Source organism: Tenrec ecaudatus, chromosome 5 (assembly GCF_050624435.1).
Source record: "Tenrec ecaudatus isolate mTenEca1 chromosome 5, mTenEca1.hap1, whole genome shotgun sequence".
In the NCBI taxonomy this organism is placed as follows: Eukaryota; Metazoa; Chordata; class Mammalia; order Afrosoricida; family Tenrecidae; genus Tenrec; species Tenrec ecaudatus.
This window is the reverse complement of record NC_134534.1, coordinates 23,602,146-23,621,533: the sequence shown is the minus strand read 5'-3', so window position 1 is coordinate 23,621,533 and position 19,388 is coordinate 23,602,146. Positions and strand designations below refer to the sequence as shown.

At 44.0% G+C, this 19,388-nt stretch overlaps 1 protein-coding gene across 3 annotated transcripts in view; it reads right to left on the bottom strand.

Annotated features, from left to right (window-relative positions):
• The window catches only part of TRPS1 (transcriptional repressor GATA binding 1), a 260,400-nt gene extending 251,700 nt beyond the window's left edge, over positions 1 to 8,700 (bottom strand). For 2 of the 3 annotated variants that reach the window (XM_075549346.1, XM_075549349.1), the window contains exon 1: positions 8,148 to 8,700. Coding sequence is in view for 1 of the 3 variants with exons in the window: in XM_075549348.1 (XP_075405463.1) it covers positions 7,515 to 7,524 (10 nt within the window). In the remaining 2 variants the exon portion in view is untranslated. Of the gene's footprint in view, positions 1 to 7,514; positions 7,813 to 8,147 lie in introns of those variants that run through there. The other variant, XM_075549348.1, reaches the window with a different exon arrangement.
• Between the last annotated feature and the right edge of the window lie 10,688 nt (positions 8,701 to 19,388).

Genomic DNA, 19,388 nt, shown 5'->3' with positions numbered 1-19,388 from the left:
CCCAATATAATAATATATTAAATGCTAATACTTTTTTAAGTGTGAGAAAATATATTTATATTTTCTTATTGCACTATGCTACTCCTTCACTGCTAGAAATCCAAAGTACTTAACAGATCAGCAATTAATAAATGGAAATCAGAAAAGGATGCACACTTCAAATCAAAGAGAAAATAAATCCGCAGCACTTGTGTATTTTCGTTTAACACCATCTACTATAGAAGGTTTACAATAGCTGGCAGTGAAGCATCTGTTTATTCAAGTGCTGAATAAATTGAATATATAGGCTAACTTCAGATTTGCTTAAAAGTGTTTGGAACATTTTCCAAAACTCATTTGGACTGCGTCAATTACCTAGATACCAAAGTTGTTGTATTGTGTTGCTTGACGAAACAGAACATAGAGCCAGCCTCAAAAACCAGTATTACAAGCCTGGCAATGAGCATCCCATTCGGGTGACGCAGAGAATCCATCACCCTAGGGAAAAACGCATTGGGTCAGCGTACGGAGTCTTCACACGTCCCATATTCTTTCTACATAACGTTTTGAGATGACAGAATTATAAACTGCAAACTATGAGCCCATAAAAAGACGTGCTCAGAACGGACCCTGTCACTAACTGTGCCTCGCAACAGAAACGGAACTTTTAAAAAGTGATCCTCAGAAGCAAGTCTTAAAAGATACGGAAAGGCATTTGGACTTACAACTGCTGTTTTGTTTCACCTGGTGTCATTCCAGCGCCTATACAGAGTGGATGCAAAGTATTAACACAGTTATAGATTCGTGGTGTTTAAACTCCATACAAACCCACACTGCTCAACTTTATAAAGCAGTTCAGGGATGTCCTTCAAAGACTCACATTGAAAGCGCGGAGTTAATGGTTTCGCGGATTTGCAGATTCCACCATTAAGGTGTTGCACCGTGTTGTCAGGCCACACACTTTACATACATACAACACACGTAGAAGAGCATGCACATATACCAGCAATAACTTAACATGCTTTAGCGATTCTGGAATTTCAAACATCTGCAGGCATTTCCACAGCAGAATCTTGTCTCACACTTTAGGTATCTTAAAACTACTAACGACCCCAAATCACACACATCAAAATAGGTTACCTGTGTTTGAACAATAGTGCTGTTCATCACATAACAGAAACGGCCATCCTTAATCTCTCAGGAACTGAGATAGGGGTGGATTATTGGAGCAGAAGTGGCGAGGAATGGTTTGAGGCAAAACTGAAACATATTGTTTAAGTAAACCTTAAGGGGAGGGGAATCATATGCGCAATTGATGGATTTTTTTTTTTTTGAGTATCATCTTCCACAAAGCCTCCCCCAACCCCTACCCCCCACTCAACAGTAAACAAACTGCTGCTAATAAAGGATGGCTGGGTGGAACATCTCCCTCTGCCTTTTTCCCACTTCTTGCTACACTTTTATTACTTTTCCCTGGGTTTTGAAGTCACCAACCAACATTTTAAAAATAAAAATGTAACCACAGACATACCTGTCACTTGAAATGTATGTTTGAAACGTTTTTAAAAGTCAAGACTTGCTTCAAGACGCCGTCACGAAACTGGTTTAAACAACACCTAGCTCAAGCCCCGTGTGTTTCCTGACAAATCTTTACGTGAAGGCACAGTGAGCACAGAAACAGAGAGAAACAAATGCCTCTGATTTGAACCGAAGTCTGAAGCTTTCACAAGAAAAACAGGAGAAAGACAGGAAGAGGACCAAGACTGCCTTATTTCAATGCAGAGACTGCTTCAACTAGAAGATGATTTTTAGAATTATCAATGGCTTTAAAGACTCTCTTTATCCCACAAGACACCTAATTTTCAATATTTTCAATATTTCTCTTAAAGTTAAGATTGCTGAGCAAAAAAAAAAATATGTGCATTAAAACTTGAGAAAGCCAACTAACCCTCGCAGGAATAATTTTGGGGATAAAAGCCAAGCCTGGGACAAGTAACCATAAAATTTCAACCTCACGGAGTCGCCTGAGAAATGTGGATACTCAGGTCTGACCCACAGAATGGGTGGGGGGCCCCATCCTCAGAGGGATTTCTTCTCTCTAAAGAAGGAAAGGTAGCACAAGTCTTTTGGGTCCCTGAAAGATTTTCCAACTTGCCAGCTTCTAAAGTGGCCCCGATACCAGTCACCAACACCAGGATCTCTGTAACGGGGGAAAGTTCTGCTTCGTTTACGTAAGGGCAGTAAGAAAAATGACTGCAAAACATTACTATTTCAAAAAATGGGAACGAAAATACCACGCGATCAGTCTAGTTAAACAATTGCCATATGGAAATAGAAGGCAGAAAGGAGATGCAGGTTGTGGGGTGGAGCAGGGGTGGCAGGAATTGACCCATGAAACCTATGCTTTCCATCGAAAAACGTTTTTGTACAAGTTTCATCTCTGTTCCTTCCTCTGCACTTGAAAATGATTAATGTCACAATTAAGCTTCCACATTTCGGGCTCTTACAAACAGGTGTAGTAGTCTTTGTATAAACATATTCACTGACCTGTCACCATTGATAACCTTAATTTATTCATCTCAATTGAAACAAAAGCAAACGTTCCCACCTCCACCACCAAAAAAGACACAAGGCAACACAGATCACCACCACCACCACCGGCCCCACCAAGCCCCAAACGAGCTAAGTTAGGGTAACCTGACGTGCACCAGCATCACAAAGAGGAATTGGAGAAATCCAGCATCGCTCAGCAGGAAAGATTTTTAATAACAGATTGAAAAACAAGAATAAAAATAACTGTATCAACAGTGCCTTTCTTCCTCAGGCCACAAGCCCGTTTTTACTTGAACTGTCTTTTTCAAAAATAAATAAATAAATAAATGAAGAAAATGGCATTTTGGCCACTAAAACCGATCCAGAACATTATTAAAAGTTAAAGGCTACCAATTACTTCTGTCTGTTCTTTTAAAGCGGCGCTTGGCATGACGTCAGTTGGTTTAAAGAAAACAAGAGAGAGAGAGAGAAAGAGGAGGAGAGAAAGTTTCCTGCTTGTATAAACTAAACCACCAGGGAAGGTGTCTAGCCACTTGTATTTACTGCAGGTTTTTAAAGAGCTGAAAACATTTTAAAATTTAAAAGTTGTTTCTGCTTTCTTCGTTATTTATTTATATTTTTAAATGAAACTTTCTTCGGAACGAGAAGCCTATCCTTAATGTCTTCTTTAGGGTGTTGGAAGGTCAGTCATCTTTCAATGACAGCTTTGAATCAGAAAATGGTTTCCGATGAGGCTTCAAATTTACAGCATGCTGATCCTTTCATCTTTGTTGCTGCTACTTGGGTTTGTGCTCTTGATGAGAAAAGGGGATAGCAGAAAACTAGGCATAGCTTTCACGATATGGACGGTAGCTGGAGGGACGACACTGGCTTCTTCATCTGCTTATTAGCAGCTCAAACAATTTCTTCATCAAATCAAGTAAAGGCTATTTTAGGTTAGAGTGTATAAACTTTTACATTGCTACACTTATCCGTGGAACCAAGCCAAACACCATCAAATTTGATACCCAAGGACCTGAGACCCACTTTACTGATATAAAAACTAGAAAGAAAGGAAAAAGGACCATAAGAGTTACAGTGCAGACACTATTTAGAGAGGTCTGATATAATTACTAGACTCTTCTGTATGAATAAATGACTTAAGACCCTGTGCTATTGAGGGTAACTTTTGCATAGTTAACAGTTCACCTCTGCAGCACTGTTTGCTGCACGGAACTGTGACACACTTGCCGTTTTCACGTGTGTGCGTTAAAACTTCAAGGAGCCCCAATCATCCTGACAATTACAAGCAGCCCTGCCCAATTCTCTAAAAGTAAATAATTGCAGAGTTCATGATCGTGCTCTAAATGAAGAGCACAAGGAGCCTTAGAAAATTAGGCTAAATTCCCATTTGTCAAAGGCTAGGAGGGCCTTCCTCACATGATACCTAAGGGAAGCCTAACCACTCCATAAATCATAACGATTACACTCACAAAGCCTCCACTTCATTCGGTACGATGGCATCACAAGAGAAATGGACGTTATCATATGGATAGACGACGGAAATAAAACCGAGCCTAGATCCACCATCACTCATGTTCCCAAGCGTCCACAAACAGCAAATAAGGAGGATAAACAGTCAGCCAGGGTCAACGATACTAGCTAATCAATGGTACCACTAGTTACAGCCCGCAAAAGAGGGAGAAAAAGAAACTGCTCATTACCTGAAAGCTTGAGCAAAGTTGAACGACAGAAAGCAAGCCCTTAAAGCTTAGCTGTTTCTATCAGATTGATTGGAACTTGTGAGCAGCAATATTTGGGACGAACCGTCTGAGTTTATACTTTTCTAAGCCTGCCAAAAACAAATGCAGACTACCACACTCGCTGTCCTGCGGAAACTAAATTAAGCAAAGGCAAACACCAAGTGGAAAGTTGTCAGTCTGCTGAATGAATGGCTTCATTTTACACACCAGAGCATATCTTCAGGAGAATATGTTTTACTGGGAGCCAGTCCGTTTTTTGTGCACCACTTACGTTCAAAGTAATCAGCTTTCCCTTTCAATCGATCACAGACACCTGCCCGTAACTTTCTGCAGGTCTATTTGGTTTTACATGCAACAGCACAGTGTTGCTGCAGTATTAGTGGCTAACAAATGGAATGGCTAAGTAAAAAAAAAACAAAAAATTATAATCTGTGGGTAGATGTATTTTGAAAGTCATTCCAAGCCCAGTGATCAATATTTATTCTAATTTCCCATTAGAAATAAAGTTCTAGTTCGAAAACAATTTCCGATGAGGCCTTTGGAAACTTTCAGCAGGGTGTATTTACTTTAACAAAGAAGATAAAACGAGTCCATTAAAACCTCACACCCTCTCATTGGCTTTTTTGATATGTGCATATTCTCAATTGCAGTTTGTCCTCTGAGACTCTATATGATAGATATACACACACCTTACATTATATGTATACTTGTCTATAATAACAATAAAAATAATAATACCAACGTCACTGCATACTAGTAGCTTAAAAGGAGCTCTTGTGCACATGCACTTATTACCCTGTTTGGAAAGCTGTCCTTGTGAATGAAAGTTTCCTTGTGCCCATAAGAGAAACTGACAAAGGAAAATCAGAGCAAACTCAGTTGTGAGACGTGAGTTAAAAGAAGAGGAAAAAGAATATTGAAAATAGGGTCGGGGCATGTACTGCTATTCACTTCTGATCAGCACACTTAAAGGGACGCCGATCTCGTTTTGAAGCAACTATGCACAAAAGATTCCAAAATCATTTAATTATCAGTCATCAAAACGACCGAGCTCTACAATCAACTCAGGCCTCACAGATACGAGGGCACTTTATCCCTTACCTTCAAAGTTACCTGGACGGGGCAAAGGACTAAACGTCCATAGCAGGCAGCAGAGATCCTTCAAGAGTCTCGAGTTCAAGGGAGGGACGAACTTTTTTCTGGAACTGACTCGGTTCCACCACTGACTGTGTATAAAGGGATTCTACAGAGATGTGTCCTAGCCTATAGCCTACATCGGGATGCCGGACACATCAGTTCCCTGGCGTATGTAATGCTTTGCCAGCAGAAGATGAATAAAGCTCCGGAATGCCTCAGGTTTAGAGAAATCAAGTCATAAGCTGCCTTTAAATGCCTCTTTCCCTTCTGAAGTTTTCTTTCCGCCTCACTAAAATCCCAACATCCCCGGCAAACTTTGGCACAGGAGTGGCCCTGTATACTGCATTGAATGTTTTTCGCCAAGGGGATAGACAGACAGCATGAAAAAGAAGTCTTCAAATCTACGGAAAGACATACTCCAGGTGTTCATGTGTTAAGATCAAGCACGTCCTTAGTAAACTTTCACTTAAAGGTAAAAAAAAAAAAGCCTCAAAATACTGGTATCATTTCCAGACTGTCCTATCAGCATCACAGGCCAGCAACCGCTTCATCTTCCCCCACGAACCCTGTACTTATTCACAACGCGAGGATATTGGGGGGGGGAATGTTAAAAGCCCACCCCATTTTAGAAGTTGTTTGCTTTTTCATAAGAACCGGTGGGAGAGCTGAGAAGGGGTTCTAAGCAACGAAGTGAACAGCAAGAGGGCAAGAAACTTCCCGACCGTGGGTTCTGAAACTTTCATTCTAATTTTGTGCACGTCAAGAACTGGCTGCCGGCGCTGCTTTCCTCGGCTGCCCCTTGCATTTTTCACCCGGAGCCTGTTTTCTAAATGATCGACTTTTCCTAAAACCAGCAGGAAAGTAACAGGATGCCAGCAAGATCCGCAGGTTTTTCACCTCAGGACTGGAGGGTGCTTAAGGCTTGTTGGAAGGTTCCTATTTTTTTAAAAAAAAATGTATTTCTGCTTTGGGCGATCACATGTTCCCAACCACCAGGCCTCGGAGTTATCATTTCTGTGTAATTTGGTCTCAGGCCCTATCTGGATGTACCCTTTGTACTCCACTCTGTTCCCAGTGTCCTGCCCTTCCACCTGGCGTGCTCACAAAAGTTCCAACTGAATCCACAAACTGTTCCAGGCACAGGCCTGCCTTCTCTGCATTAGCACCCTCCACCAAGCCCTTCTGTCCGCTGTCCTGGGGAGTGAATTCTACACTAGCCCGTGATTTTCCAAAATAGGATAAGGATGTGTGTTCTATCATCATTTTGATTCATCGTCAAACTCCACTGCTCTTACTCAACAGCATCAGTGCTGCGGCCTAATAGGAGCTGGGCAAGGAAAACCAGAACCTACAATGCAGAAAGTCCAAGATTTCCTCTGTCACCCACCAGCCGCCTTGCCCTCAAACTTAAATTGCTTTAGAGTCTTGGGGCCCTAAAACAGTTAACCGACTTCCCTGGGGAGAGGGGAGAAGCACCACCATAACAGACAGGTAGTAGTAACCCAAGCACACACACAAAAAAGCTTTCCCAGCCACAAAAACAGCATTGCACTTCAAACAGCTCCCACCTCTGCCTCACCCTCAAATTATTCATGGGGTCCTATAATCCTGGAAGGATTGGAAGGGCAGCGGGGGCTGCCTTGGCCTTTCACCGATGCGGTTCTCGAGCGCCCAAACAGGAACTGGACAGAAAGCAAAGTGCTGGTCCGCCTGGATGTGCCACCGCTGTCAGGCACTGAATCACCGGACAGTGTCCCTTGACCCGCGACACACGGTGCATCATCCGCGCCCCAGAGGAAGCCTGCCCCTTCCTCGGCCCCTACGGAAGCGCCCTGGCTGCAAGGCCCTGCCTGCCACATGGCACGGACTGGGCACGGACCCCTCGGCCGGCCGAGCTGCCCTGCGTCCCGGGAGGGCAGGGGCAAGAAGGGGTGCGGCATCTGCCTGGACGACCCAGCTGGGCCTTGAAGGGGGGAAAAAAAGTTTGCAAACTCTTAAAAGCCCACGCCAGTCCTGGACTGTTTTTCCCACTTGGGGGGGGACCCCTGAAGGCCCCTCTCTGAGACACCCCCCCGCCGGCCCTCCCGGGTCCACCCAACTTACTACTCTGCATGCTGGTGCCTAGCGTGCGCCCAGCTTGTCAGGAGCCCCAGAAAACTTGCGGCGGCGGCGGCGGCGGCGGCGGCCCCTCGGGTGCAGCCACCTCCGGCTCCTCCGCTGCGCCGCCCGGTAGGAGAGAATTAAAATCCGCCAGAAAGACACAGCGAGGGGGAGGGGGCACCGGCCTGAAACTTCTTTTTTTGGCAAATGGGGATTTGTTTTTCCTCCTCCCCGGCGGCTGAACTTGACCCTGCTGACTCCAGGGGCTACTGCAGTTTGAAGTCGTCCCCTTCCAAGGCTCAGCCGCCTGAGACCCACCGAAAGGAGCAAGGGGGAGGGGGGGTGGAAAGGGGGGGGGGTGGCGGAGAGCAGGGAGCAGAAGGGAAGAAAGAAAGAAATCACACGCGCAAAAAGGAAGAAAGAAAACGCATGTGAAACCCGAGAAGCCCCAGCTTGGCTTTCTGCACACTCGCCCTCGGCGCCCCCCCTTGTTCCCCCCCTTCCAAAGAAAGTCACTTTTCATTCCCAGGGCTCCCCGCTCCGATCGCCCACAGTCTGCGCGCACACGCGCGGGCGCAGCGCTCGCGGAGCGCCCCCCGGGCCCGGCCCGGCCCGCCCGGCCGCCCCCCTGCTTACCTGTTGATTAACCGTCACGAGCACCCTGGGCAGCCCGAAAGATGGTGGCGCGGCGGCCAGAGCCATGAACCGTCCTCTGTTGTGTGCAGAGTTGATCGTGGATGATTTCGGGGAGGGGGGAGAGGGAGAGAAAAAGGTCTTTCCTGCCCCCCCTTTCCCTGCCCTCCCCCCCCCCCTCCCTTAGTGGAAAAAAAGAGAGCGAGCGAGCGAGAGAGAGAGAGAAAGAGAAAGGAAATAGAGCAAGGATGTGCCCGGTGCCGGGTGGGAGAGGGGAGGGGGGGTGTTGTTTTTTGTTGAAAAATAAAAATAAAAAAATTCGGCTGGCGAGACCCGGCGAGCGAGAGGACGCGGGGTCTGGAGGCGCGAGCAGCACCCGCCGCAGAGGAGGCTCGAGATTGCAGTGAGATCGGGTCTTTATCAGAAATGTTATCGCTTGTCAGGACCTCAGTCTGCGCGCATTACGTCAGTTTCAAGACACCAACACTATTAATATCAAAGGAGCCTTCGAGGAGGAAAGCGCCACCCCAGACCGAGCTCCCTTAAAGAGACAGCGCGCGGCCCCGCGCCGCCGCCGCCGCCCCGCCGCCCCGCCCGGCTCCGAGCCCGGGGGCCCCCGCGCCGCCGCCGCCGCCGCCGCCGCCCGCCGCCCGCCGCCCGCCGGGAGCAGCCCGGGCGCGGCGAGCCGGCTGCGCAGAACTTCGCCCGCGTCGGAGCGCCGCGACTGCGAGCGGCGCCGCGCAGGGACCCGGCTACCTTCCCGCCCCGCCTCTCCCCCTCCTCCCCCCTCCCCCGGGGCGAGCGTGCGGGCTGCGGACGCGGGACCAGCCTGCAGCCGGCCGGGATGTGCCTGCGCGACCACCACCTACCTGGGGGGGGGGGATGGAGGGGGGTCCTGGGGGGGCCCGGGGGGGGCGGCCAGAGCGACGTGCTCGCAGCCACTTGGAGCTCGCGAGCGTGGACGATCCGAAGGACTCGGGCAGCGCTGGCTACCTTTTTCCGGGGGGGGGGTGACTTTACCTTCTCCCTCCCAATTAAGTGACGCGAGACGCCGGTGGGAGCGCGTGTGCGCCCCCCGCCCGGTGTCTGGGGCATGCAAAAGTCTGAGGACACCCCCAAGCGTGGTCAGTGTGTTCCAGGCATCGGATGGCAGGAGGGCTCTAAGAGAACAACTTGAACTCTACCCGGAGTTGGAGAAGTGTGGACTATGTTGCTATGGTTTTCCCAGCTAGGGAGAAGCCAGCAAAAGGCTCTGAGGGTGCTCTAAGGGGGTACCAGCCAAATGGAGCAATACCTGCAGCTCTTTGGGGTGCTAGGGGCAGATAAGAAACGGAATTGAACCTGACCTTCTTCTGAGTACTTTTCAGATCCACCATACCCTCCTGGTGAAGTGAAGTGCTCTCAACCTACACAGTTAAAGCACTGGACCTTGTTGAAGTTCTTGTGTGTGTTTTTAACTCCCAGAGATCACCATGCACAAAGTACTACCATGACAGCTTTCAGGAGGACAGTAGGGGTTCCAAGGGAGCACACGTGGAGGGAGTGGTTGGCTTTCATTTTCTTTAGTTGAGAGACTTTAAGTTGTATGTTTTTCTTCTGATGGAAGTCAGTTTAAACAAAGTCGGTACTAAAAAGAGAAACTTCCTGCCTTCGGAAAACTGCAGAATGATTAAAATTAGAATGTTAGGGAAGTAAAATCAAAAAGTTGGGAGCTGATAAATATTTTGCCTCTAAAATATTTATCCCTAGGTGAGCCTGGCATCTCTTTAGAGAAAGGATGAATATATTTTCGAAACGTGCTATTATTATCAGAAGTAGAAACGCCAATCATAAAAACATTTAAAACCGAAGTATGTGCTTGGAGAATCTTAATCCTTTTTCCTGTCAGTTCTTTATTTCTCCTTAAAAGACGCTAGTCAGACAGACAGACAGGCGCTTCCTTTGGTGGTACGGATCTTCCAGAAATATTTGGGTAGTACATCCCATACACTATGCATTAAAAAAAAGGGCAATGATTCTTTTGCAATAGAGAAACTAGTCAGTCAGGTGAAAGAGTAGTGAAATAGAATTTCACAAGAGACAAACAATATTCCCTAAAGGAGGGAGAAGACAATGGCGCTCAGAAGCATCGTTTTTCATATGCGATCGTCAATGGAAATTAATTTGGGAACAGTGTTCGATTTATATATAGCTCTGCCAGCAGAAAAAATTAATATCAAACCCTTCTGTAAATCTTATAGTCAGCTTCTAATAACCACCTGCATATTTCCACACTGGAGTCATTGAATACTGTCCACCACTAATTTCCACTGTAAAAAGTATTCCTCTATTAAAGAAGGACCTTTTTTTTTCTTTCACTTTAAACCATAAATTAACTTTGCCGACTTTTATGGAAATATTCACAGCACAGTGAAGCACTTTTATCCAGAAAAATAATAATTATTATTAGGAGCAGCATGAAGCATTCTTTAGCCATGACTAACTAAAAAAAATCTTAGATCCCATAGGCTCCCAAGTATGTATCCCAACCATTGAGTATAACCCTTGAGTTTGGATGAAAGGGTTAATGCCACCTAAACCGGCTGAGGACGAGTGTCCAATAAAGTCTGAGACCACAGCAGCTGACGGGCGCAGTGAAATAGTGACACATCTCAAAGATTCGTCTTCTAAACACTCTGCGCCCCAAATTTTCGAGGACATTCTAAAAGAAGCCGTGAGGTTCCTCTCCCTGTCACCCTCAAGGCCGGGGCAATCTTCAGGGGTGTAAATTTACTCACATGAAACAAATTGGTTCAAAAAAATTAAATTACATGCCTTTGCAAGCACAGCCCCCTTGAGAGGTTGGTATTTTTCCACCTGTAATAATACAAGATTTGACCATTAAGTGTACCCAAAATTATATATTATATTAAAAGTTAAAGCCAAAGGTCTGAGGGTGAATTATGTCCCTTAATTGAAAGGATAAAGTTGCACTTCAAGTACTGAAGCCAGCAAATTCATGGTCACTTAAAACTTTAATGAATGAAGTTTCACGGGCTCAAATTGTTGCTGAAGTTCGCCCGAGAATGAAGAACCTCTCCATGTTCCGTTTGTATTTCAGGTCAGAGTAGAGCAGATCAAAATGCTGTCTGTATCAATCCACTTAAACGAGCCACAAAAGATCTGTGGAGAACGCAATAAAAGCGCAAATATTTTCATAAACTTTTTCAAGCAAATTATTTATTTATGAAATAATTTATGAAGAAAAGTTTTACCTTATGCTTTAGATATATTACATATGCTCTTGATTGACACAATATGTTTAAGCTCAAAAGGCCCTCATAGCATTTTTTAATTCTAGTAGGAATATTTCAAAACAACCAACTAATACATGAGGTCATAATTGTTTGACAGTTGTTTTTAATATATAAAATAAGTTATGTATATTGTTTTCCTTCAAATGTTTGTTGATTTGTTTTCATAGTCCTGACATTTGCATGGCACAAACCGAATTAAGGGGAAATATTAAGATTTATTTACATTTATTATCTTCTGCTGTCAAACATCTGCAGCCCACTTAAAGCCACTCTCTTCCTTGGCTTTTATTTGCCATGCATTTTGAACAATGGAGCCTGGTTGTTAAAATGACAACCTGTGCTTTCATAGGACACGCCATAAAATGAAAAGGGAATTAGGAAAAATAAAAGAGGCAAACAAAAGAAATAACTTTCGGCTAATCTGACGTCTCCAAAATCTTTCCTAATTCTTTGAAATCGGGAATATGCTCTCCGGGCTGGATCACTGAAGGAACAGTTCCTTGTGCCATATTAGTGCTTATTGTATATCAAAATGACAGAATTTGCATTTTTCTCTTTTATTATTTGAACATTACTCTTTATTTTTTCTTGTAGTTTATTCAGCAGAGATACAAAGAGGGATTAGGACTTAAGCGCAAGCATACTTGTTGTACATTTTCAACCTTTTAGCACATAACTTAGTTACTTGCAGGCCCCAGTGCCTGTAATCACAATGATTTTACCTGATGGAACATGTATTTCAGAAATGTAATCCAACTGTTTACCCTAACACGTCATAAATTGCAATTCCTTTCAGAAACCTCAAAGATTGACAGCCCTTGGTCCTACATGCCGACTGCTTTAACACATACTACCAAGGGGGAAAAAAATGTATGTCTTATTTGCTCTCAAGTTAGTTTTGTATTCTATGAAATACACACAGGCCAGCTTGCTTCCCAACAGATCACAAACATTTATTTAAGTCTCTGCCCTCCTTCGTGGTGAGAGTGAAGGACAAGAAACACTATCAAAGATGAACTTCCCAGGGTCTATTTCTTCCTGCAATCACATACCACCCAACCCTTCAGAAACAGAGTCTTGCGCGTAGATTATGATCATTTTCCAAAACTACCTATTGCTGAACACCTCTGGGTGAATTTATTAAAGATAAATTCTGCTTAAAATAGCCTGTATCTGGTATTCAAATTCACACTTACACTTGCCAATCCTCCCCTACAGTATCAGGCAAATGCCTAGTTAAACAGATGGGCCTTGCAGCCCACTGTAAGAGCCAGCAAATGTGGGCTTTATTTAAATTAGAGGGGAAACAAATTTCTGAGGTGTAGACACACATATACACACAAGCACACACACACACACACACACACACACACACACACACACACTCACACAAATCCCCGAACAGAGTGTTCCTATATAATAATCATGATGTTTCTGGATGTTTTCATTGGGTTTTATGAACGTCCAGCTCTATGCTGTGCGCTGAAAACTGAATTACGCAGGAACATTGACTGTGGTCACTCTGGGAAAAACTTAGACTTAATCCTCTTTCCTCAATTAAGTGAAAACTTTTACACATGAAGTACCCCAGGGACACCTTAATTCTCCACGTAACCCTGAAAAGAAGGTGTTTTCCAGTTTTCTTCATATTTCTGCTCTATGCTGTTATTTTTCTCCTGGTACACGGCTTCATCCTCAATCTTTAAAGGAATCCAGTCTCACCTGATTTTTGCATAAATTTAAGGCTCAAATATTCCACTAGTGATCATGAGCTGTTGTCCACTGTAGAGAGAGGAAGCCATAAAGAGACCAGTCTGAAGAAGGATGGGCATGGGCAAACTCTCTGTGAAAGACATGAGTCATCCAGCCACCCCAGAGGCGTCTGACGTCCTTGGCAATTCATCCCAGGCCGCACCTCCATTTGGTTATCTAGTTCTCCCATTGGTCTTTTCCAAAAGGCTTCGGTACCTGTTAGCTCCTTTCTTTCCATCCACACAGATCCTTCCCAAATGCTGAACGTTATTGTTTCTTCCAGGACATAGACCGTTGAGCTTTTCGTCCCTGATCTTGCTTCCTTCACACATTATAACAGAAAGCTACAAGACTGATCATCTCCCTTCCACAGCTTTAGTCCTCCTCGTGGAAAAAATGAGGTCGCCATTAGCAACGTTTCGGAAGTAGATCACCAGGGTTCTCCGAGTCCTAGTCTAGAGGCTCCACTAAAATATACTCACCATGACAGACCCTGCTAGGATTTGCAATGTCAATGGTAAGGCTTCCAGAATCATAAAACTATGTGAGCCATCACATCGGGGCAAGCTGGCAGGTGAGGGAAAACTCTGCAGATCACAACAATATTGTCCTCTATAGTGCTGGAAAATGAGTCCCCTGGGTTGGAAGGTGCTATAAAGGCCGCAGCAAGTAATTCAACCACACAATCATGAAGAACACGAAAATCGGCCAATATTTCTTCCCACAGTCCATGAGTAGAGGATCACTCTAAGTAGGGGCACATAGGACCGCAACTACCTACCACAAACATGACAAAATCCCCTGTCAAAAGAGGAGCCCAATATTCTTGAGCATTCAAAGAGTCCAATACCAAGGTGTCCGACCCCACTCTTCTGGGTCTGTCCTCCACTCTGTCCTTCCTGGCCCACCGATCAAGTAATCGTTTCCTAGATAAATATCTGACACTTCAGAATGCCTTGTCTTGGGTTAGTAAGTGTGGTGGAATCAACAAATGGAAGCATGAATGAATTTTGAGCATAAAGCTGTTGGGAGAAAAAGGGCAAGGCCATTATCAGAAGCTTTCAGTGCTTAGAACGTTGGGGTTGTCTTGCCAGCTCACTTGGAAGCCTGGAAAGTAGGGCCAAGCCGCCCTCCCTTTTCTGATCAAACTCAGATTCTACTTTTCCGAAATCCCAAATCAGTATAAGCAATGCAAGAACTAAGCTTTATCTTGTAAAAGGTGACTTGTACAAGGTTGGTTGTTGACTTTTCTCCCTGCCCGCTTGACGTGTAACACTCATGAGCCCCACAGGCGTCCATCAGAGCAGAGATACCCACTATCATCTGTTAAGTGCAATATGGACATTGGAAGGCCCTTAAAGTTTTCCTTAGAAACACATTATTGAGCCCAAGTTTTCAGTGCTCCATGTGGTCATGTTCTTTCTTTTCTTTTTTTCTTTAATACATATGGGCTGATGCATCATGTGCCAGTTGAAGCTTCTGGGTGGTCTTCATCTCAGCAGCATATTTTTGGCAATGTATCAGAGGAGACGCTTGTCCTCCTCTGAAATATTGTCCTCATTATCATTAAGTTTTGGTTCATAATTCCATGTTGCTCTAAAAATAGTGAATTAAATGATCTTTAGCTAAACCCTAGGCATTAAAATGCGAAGTGTAGAAGATGAGGCAGAAAGCTGAGGAGTTCTGGGTTGGAAGGGAGTATTTATAGTTTGAGAGGCCAGAGTGTGAGTTAGAAAAGTTAGAAAAACGAGGTGGAGTTTAGCCATCCCTTTTAACATTAGTGAGTTTTTTCCCCTCCATGTGGTTTAGCATTTATAATATTGAGTCATTTTAGCAGAGCACAATCTATCTATAGCCATTACTTCTCTTTTTTAGCTATTACATTTTGTAGAGGTTAAATTATCAAAAGTTTATTTGATATTTAATTGATGCTATCAGTCCACTTGTACAGGTTCCAACAGGTTCCATATTTCGTGATGTTGCGTGAATCCCGTGGAACCGTGTGGGAGCACGTGCGTGCGTCTGCGTGTGTACAGGCATGTGTTATCATCTGGTAAATTAATTTTTTTGCTGTTGCTGCTGCCATTCCGTCTTAGTGTTCACACAATTGTTTTATCCTTGTTCTAGCTAGACCATGTCAATGAACTGGTGTGTAGTCACCCACACAGAGGGGGTCCAATGATCAACAGAAAAAGACCAGTTATGATTTTCCTCGTAGGATTTGTCCTTCAGTAACTGTGAACTGACGGGAAGACCACCCATAGTCGGCTTCTGGAAGGACGCTTTCCGTGCTCCACCTCCTCTAGTCTGCGCCTTGCCTGGGGAAGAGACACACACCATTTTCATTTCCTTTCTCCCTGGTTTTCAGTTGGCTTAGGCTAGCGGGCGGCACCATGGGATCAGAGGCTAGGAAGAGTCAGTCAAGTTATTTCCCTTCCTGCCTTCCTCCTATTGGGCAGCACCTGGGCCCTGGTTATCTCTCATTGGGTTCTCCTAGTCAGTCCCTCCTGTTTTTTCAATGCCCACACAGTTGTCAGGCCCTGAGCTTTTTCACCATCTCCTTTCGGTTCCCAGAGCCCGTCAGTGACTCTGTAAATGACCTTTGATGAAACACCCATCAAGTACTTCTTTGAGTAGGCCTTTTGTTTCCTGCCAGGACGGAAGACAGAAACGCTTGTGATCAAACCATCTTTCTACCCAGAAATCTAGCCCAGTCCTTATAATGAAATATATGACTGTGTTGAATAAAAAACTATGACCCCAATCTATGCTTGCTATTGGGGAGAACAGCGTTTCATGAACTGACATGATCTCTGCAGTTAGGAATGTTATGGTCTAGTGAAGTGCTTTTTAAGCAGCCTTGTGTGCTTCTTAAAAATAAAAGTACATAGCCCTCCATCCAGATCTACTGCGTGGGCATCTCTGGAAGTGAGGCCTGGAAACGCATTTTTACATGCTAATACAGTTTTTAAAATTTATTTGTTTGTTTGCATTCATCAAGTTATGAGAGAGAGCGACTTTGTGACTAGCCAATTAGAATCAATCAATCACAAATCTGAAGAAACTAAGCAAGACCCAAATGAAAGCTATTGAATGAATAAATGAATGGAGGCATGAATACATTTTGATATGGTGGTTGGGATATGGAGGGCGAGACCATTCACACTGATTTTCAGTGCTTAGGACATTGGGGTTACCACCTTTTAATGAGGTGAATAAAGTTTCGGGTAGGGGGACAAGCTGCAGCTGTGCTGCTTGTTTTTGCTATTATGCTCAGTTGTATTACTGTGCTCCCCCCGCCCTCCCCCTCTCTGGCCAGCCTCCATGAGTCCACTGTAGCAGTCCCAGCTGCTGGGCTTCCCCAGCAGATCAGAGCCCTGGGCAATGGTTCCAGTTTGCTCTAGTCTAGACTCTGGAGATGCTCCGTCTGGAAAGAGAGGCATGGACAGTCATAGTTCAAAGCTGATCAAGTCAACAAGATAAACAAGGTAAGAATCCTGGGAAAAAAGGGAAATTCTTGAGCCCCAAGAAATTCACCACTGAGAGATTAAGGCTTTTAACTATAACTACGCAAGCCCCCCAAAGTTACTACTCATTTCACATAAGGGCGTGCCGTGGCCACAATGACCTGTGCAGGACCATGTTGATTCCGTTCTTGGTTAGTGCTCATCCTCATAGACCAAGTTGTTCAATAAAACTACCCGATCTATTCCCGAGGGGAGAGCGATATGACCGTGTGCTGCTGTAAGGTTTAGCTTTCAAAATGCTATGAGGCGATTCTACTGTGGTCTATAAGGTTGCTGTGAGTTGAAACCAACCCTGCAGCAATGGGCTTGGGTTTGGGGATTTGTTCTCGTGATTTTGAACATCTGTTTTAAAAAGCACAACTGGGTAAGACTCTTGCACTACTTATATCCATTTGTGTAGATTGTCACAGAGTATAACATATATACATGCCTGTATATCCACACTATAAACAACACATATACATCCATGCATACACGTCTGCATTTATGTTGAGGCCCTTGAAATAGGAAAGCAGATTCAAAATACATTCCCTCCCTCTTTTTCACCCTCAGAGGCATGCGATGAGGTAAACTACTACTTCAACTAAGATGTGAGTTTCCTCTTGCTGTATGGTCACATCGTACATTCTATGTCCTGCCCCAAATTTGAGGTACTTCCTTTTTTCTGTTTGTTCAAAATGTAGGCCATCTCTTAGCTTGATCTTTCTTCCACGTTAGGGAGAAAGTCCATGTCATCCTTCGACCACACATGCTACAATAAACTCGAAGTCGTGATCCAGCAGAAAAACAAAGCACACTGACCGGTCTGTGGAATGTATTTGAACAATTTGTTTGAGCCAGTATATAGCCAAAGTAACAAACCCAGTTGACAACTGGAATCAGCCCTACTATGAATAATGCATTTTTCAATAGGATACCGTGTTGCGACTTAACGTGGCCAATGACAAAAATTAAAATCTCCGTCGGTTTGCTCATCATTTAGCCAGGACACTTTTGTTGATAGTGCAGTGCTTTAAGCTGAAGACCATTAAGATCTGTGTGATCCAACTACACCTACACGCGACTCTGATTTTACAAATGAGAGCAATGAGGCCCAGGCAGTGAATGAGTAATAACCAAGGTCTCACCGAACTAACACTGCCATCCAGAAGGCATGGTATAAGTGTGTTACATGTATTCATTCTTTAATTATTTTATTGATTTAATTCCTTTAATGTCATTATATTGGGAGCTCTTATCACAATCCAAACATCAATTGTATCCAGCATATTTGTACATATGTTGCCATAATTCATCTAATTCTTGACCAACGCTCTGAGGTAAGCATCATAAGAGCCTCTGTTTTATAGATAAGAAAACCAAGGGATATGCAGTGATGTCACCATGACCAAACATATAGGCAGGGACAGATGTAAGTGGAAAAAAGGTCTATAGTTCTTCCCACTCTATTTGAATGTTATTCTGGTGGCAGAACAGGGACTTGAACCTTAAATTTTTTTTTTAACTTAGCATTAGTTCAGGCAAATATGGTGTGTGTGTGTGTGTGTGTGTGTGTATTTTGAGTGAACATTGCTAATTTTTGACTCCCAACATCCATCAGCACCCAATTTGTTTTCATCAATAACAGGAGAATATTGGCATGTCCTCAAGAAGAAGGGAAGCCCTTTGTTCTTAATCTACACGAGGGACTCACGGTCCCAACAGCAAACATGTGACTCTGGTCTTGCCAATCAGAGCATCCTCTTCAAGCTTCCGACATAGTCAGAGCCAAGGAAACCCTAGGGGATCACCAAAGAGCAAATCCTGCTCTTTTTCCACTGAACTTGGATCTGTGACAATGTGAGCCTGGAGGCCATGAAATTGTCTCGCTGCTGCAGAACTTGTGAGCCAATGCAGAGAAAGCAGAGCATGGACGTGTTGAGGCCGATTCTGGGGTCTACAGTATTATACAGCCCCTCAAAAGAAACACTATCTCCACATCAGCTGTATTCTCTGAATCCTCCAATGATTTATTTCCCTTTGTAAAATTGATTAAATCAGCGTGGGTTCAAAGAGAACATAAATGGCTATATCACACTCTTTTTTTTGTGGCTATATCACACTCTTATGCCGTATCTATTATTAGACCTATACTGCTATGACAAGAGTTATAGGATTACACATTGAACAAGTTATAATTACTTTTTAGCGAATTATAAGCAATTGAAACAAATAGACTTTTTAATGCTTTTCACTCAGAACAGTCCTGCACAGATTGATGACCAATCTTATTTGCCATATTTGGTGCGGCATATTTTTTTTTACTACAGTCAACATCAGATTCACACTCAAATGACAAAGAGATGAAGACATTGGAAACCACTCTGAGTTTCAGCAGAAATATCCAAAAGATAAATTCAACTAACTGTTGTCATCAGCTCGGGAATGAGATGTGCACTTTGAAACTCTGGGATGCTTGTTTAAATCATTTTTCCTTTAAAATCTTAAATTATATGTCCTTGACTTTATACATTATTATTGTTGTTTTTCTGTTGATGGAAGATTGTTCCTTGAACACTATCCATCAAAATATACTGAAAGGTCAAAGAGACTAACTGGGCAAATGTACAACCTAACACAATGACAATGCTTGGTATGAGGACATCTATGGAATTCAAATCCACATGTGT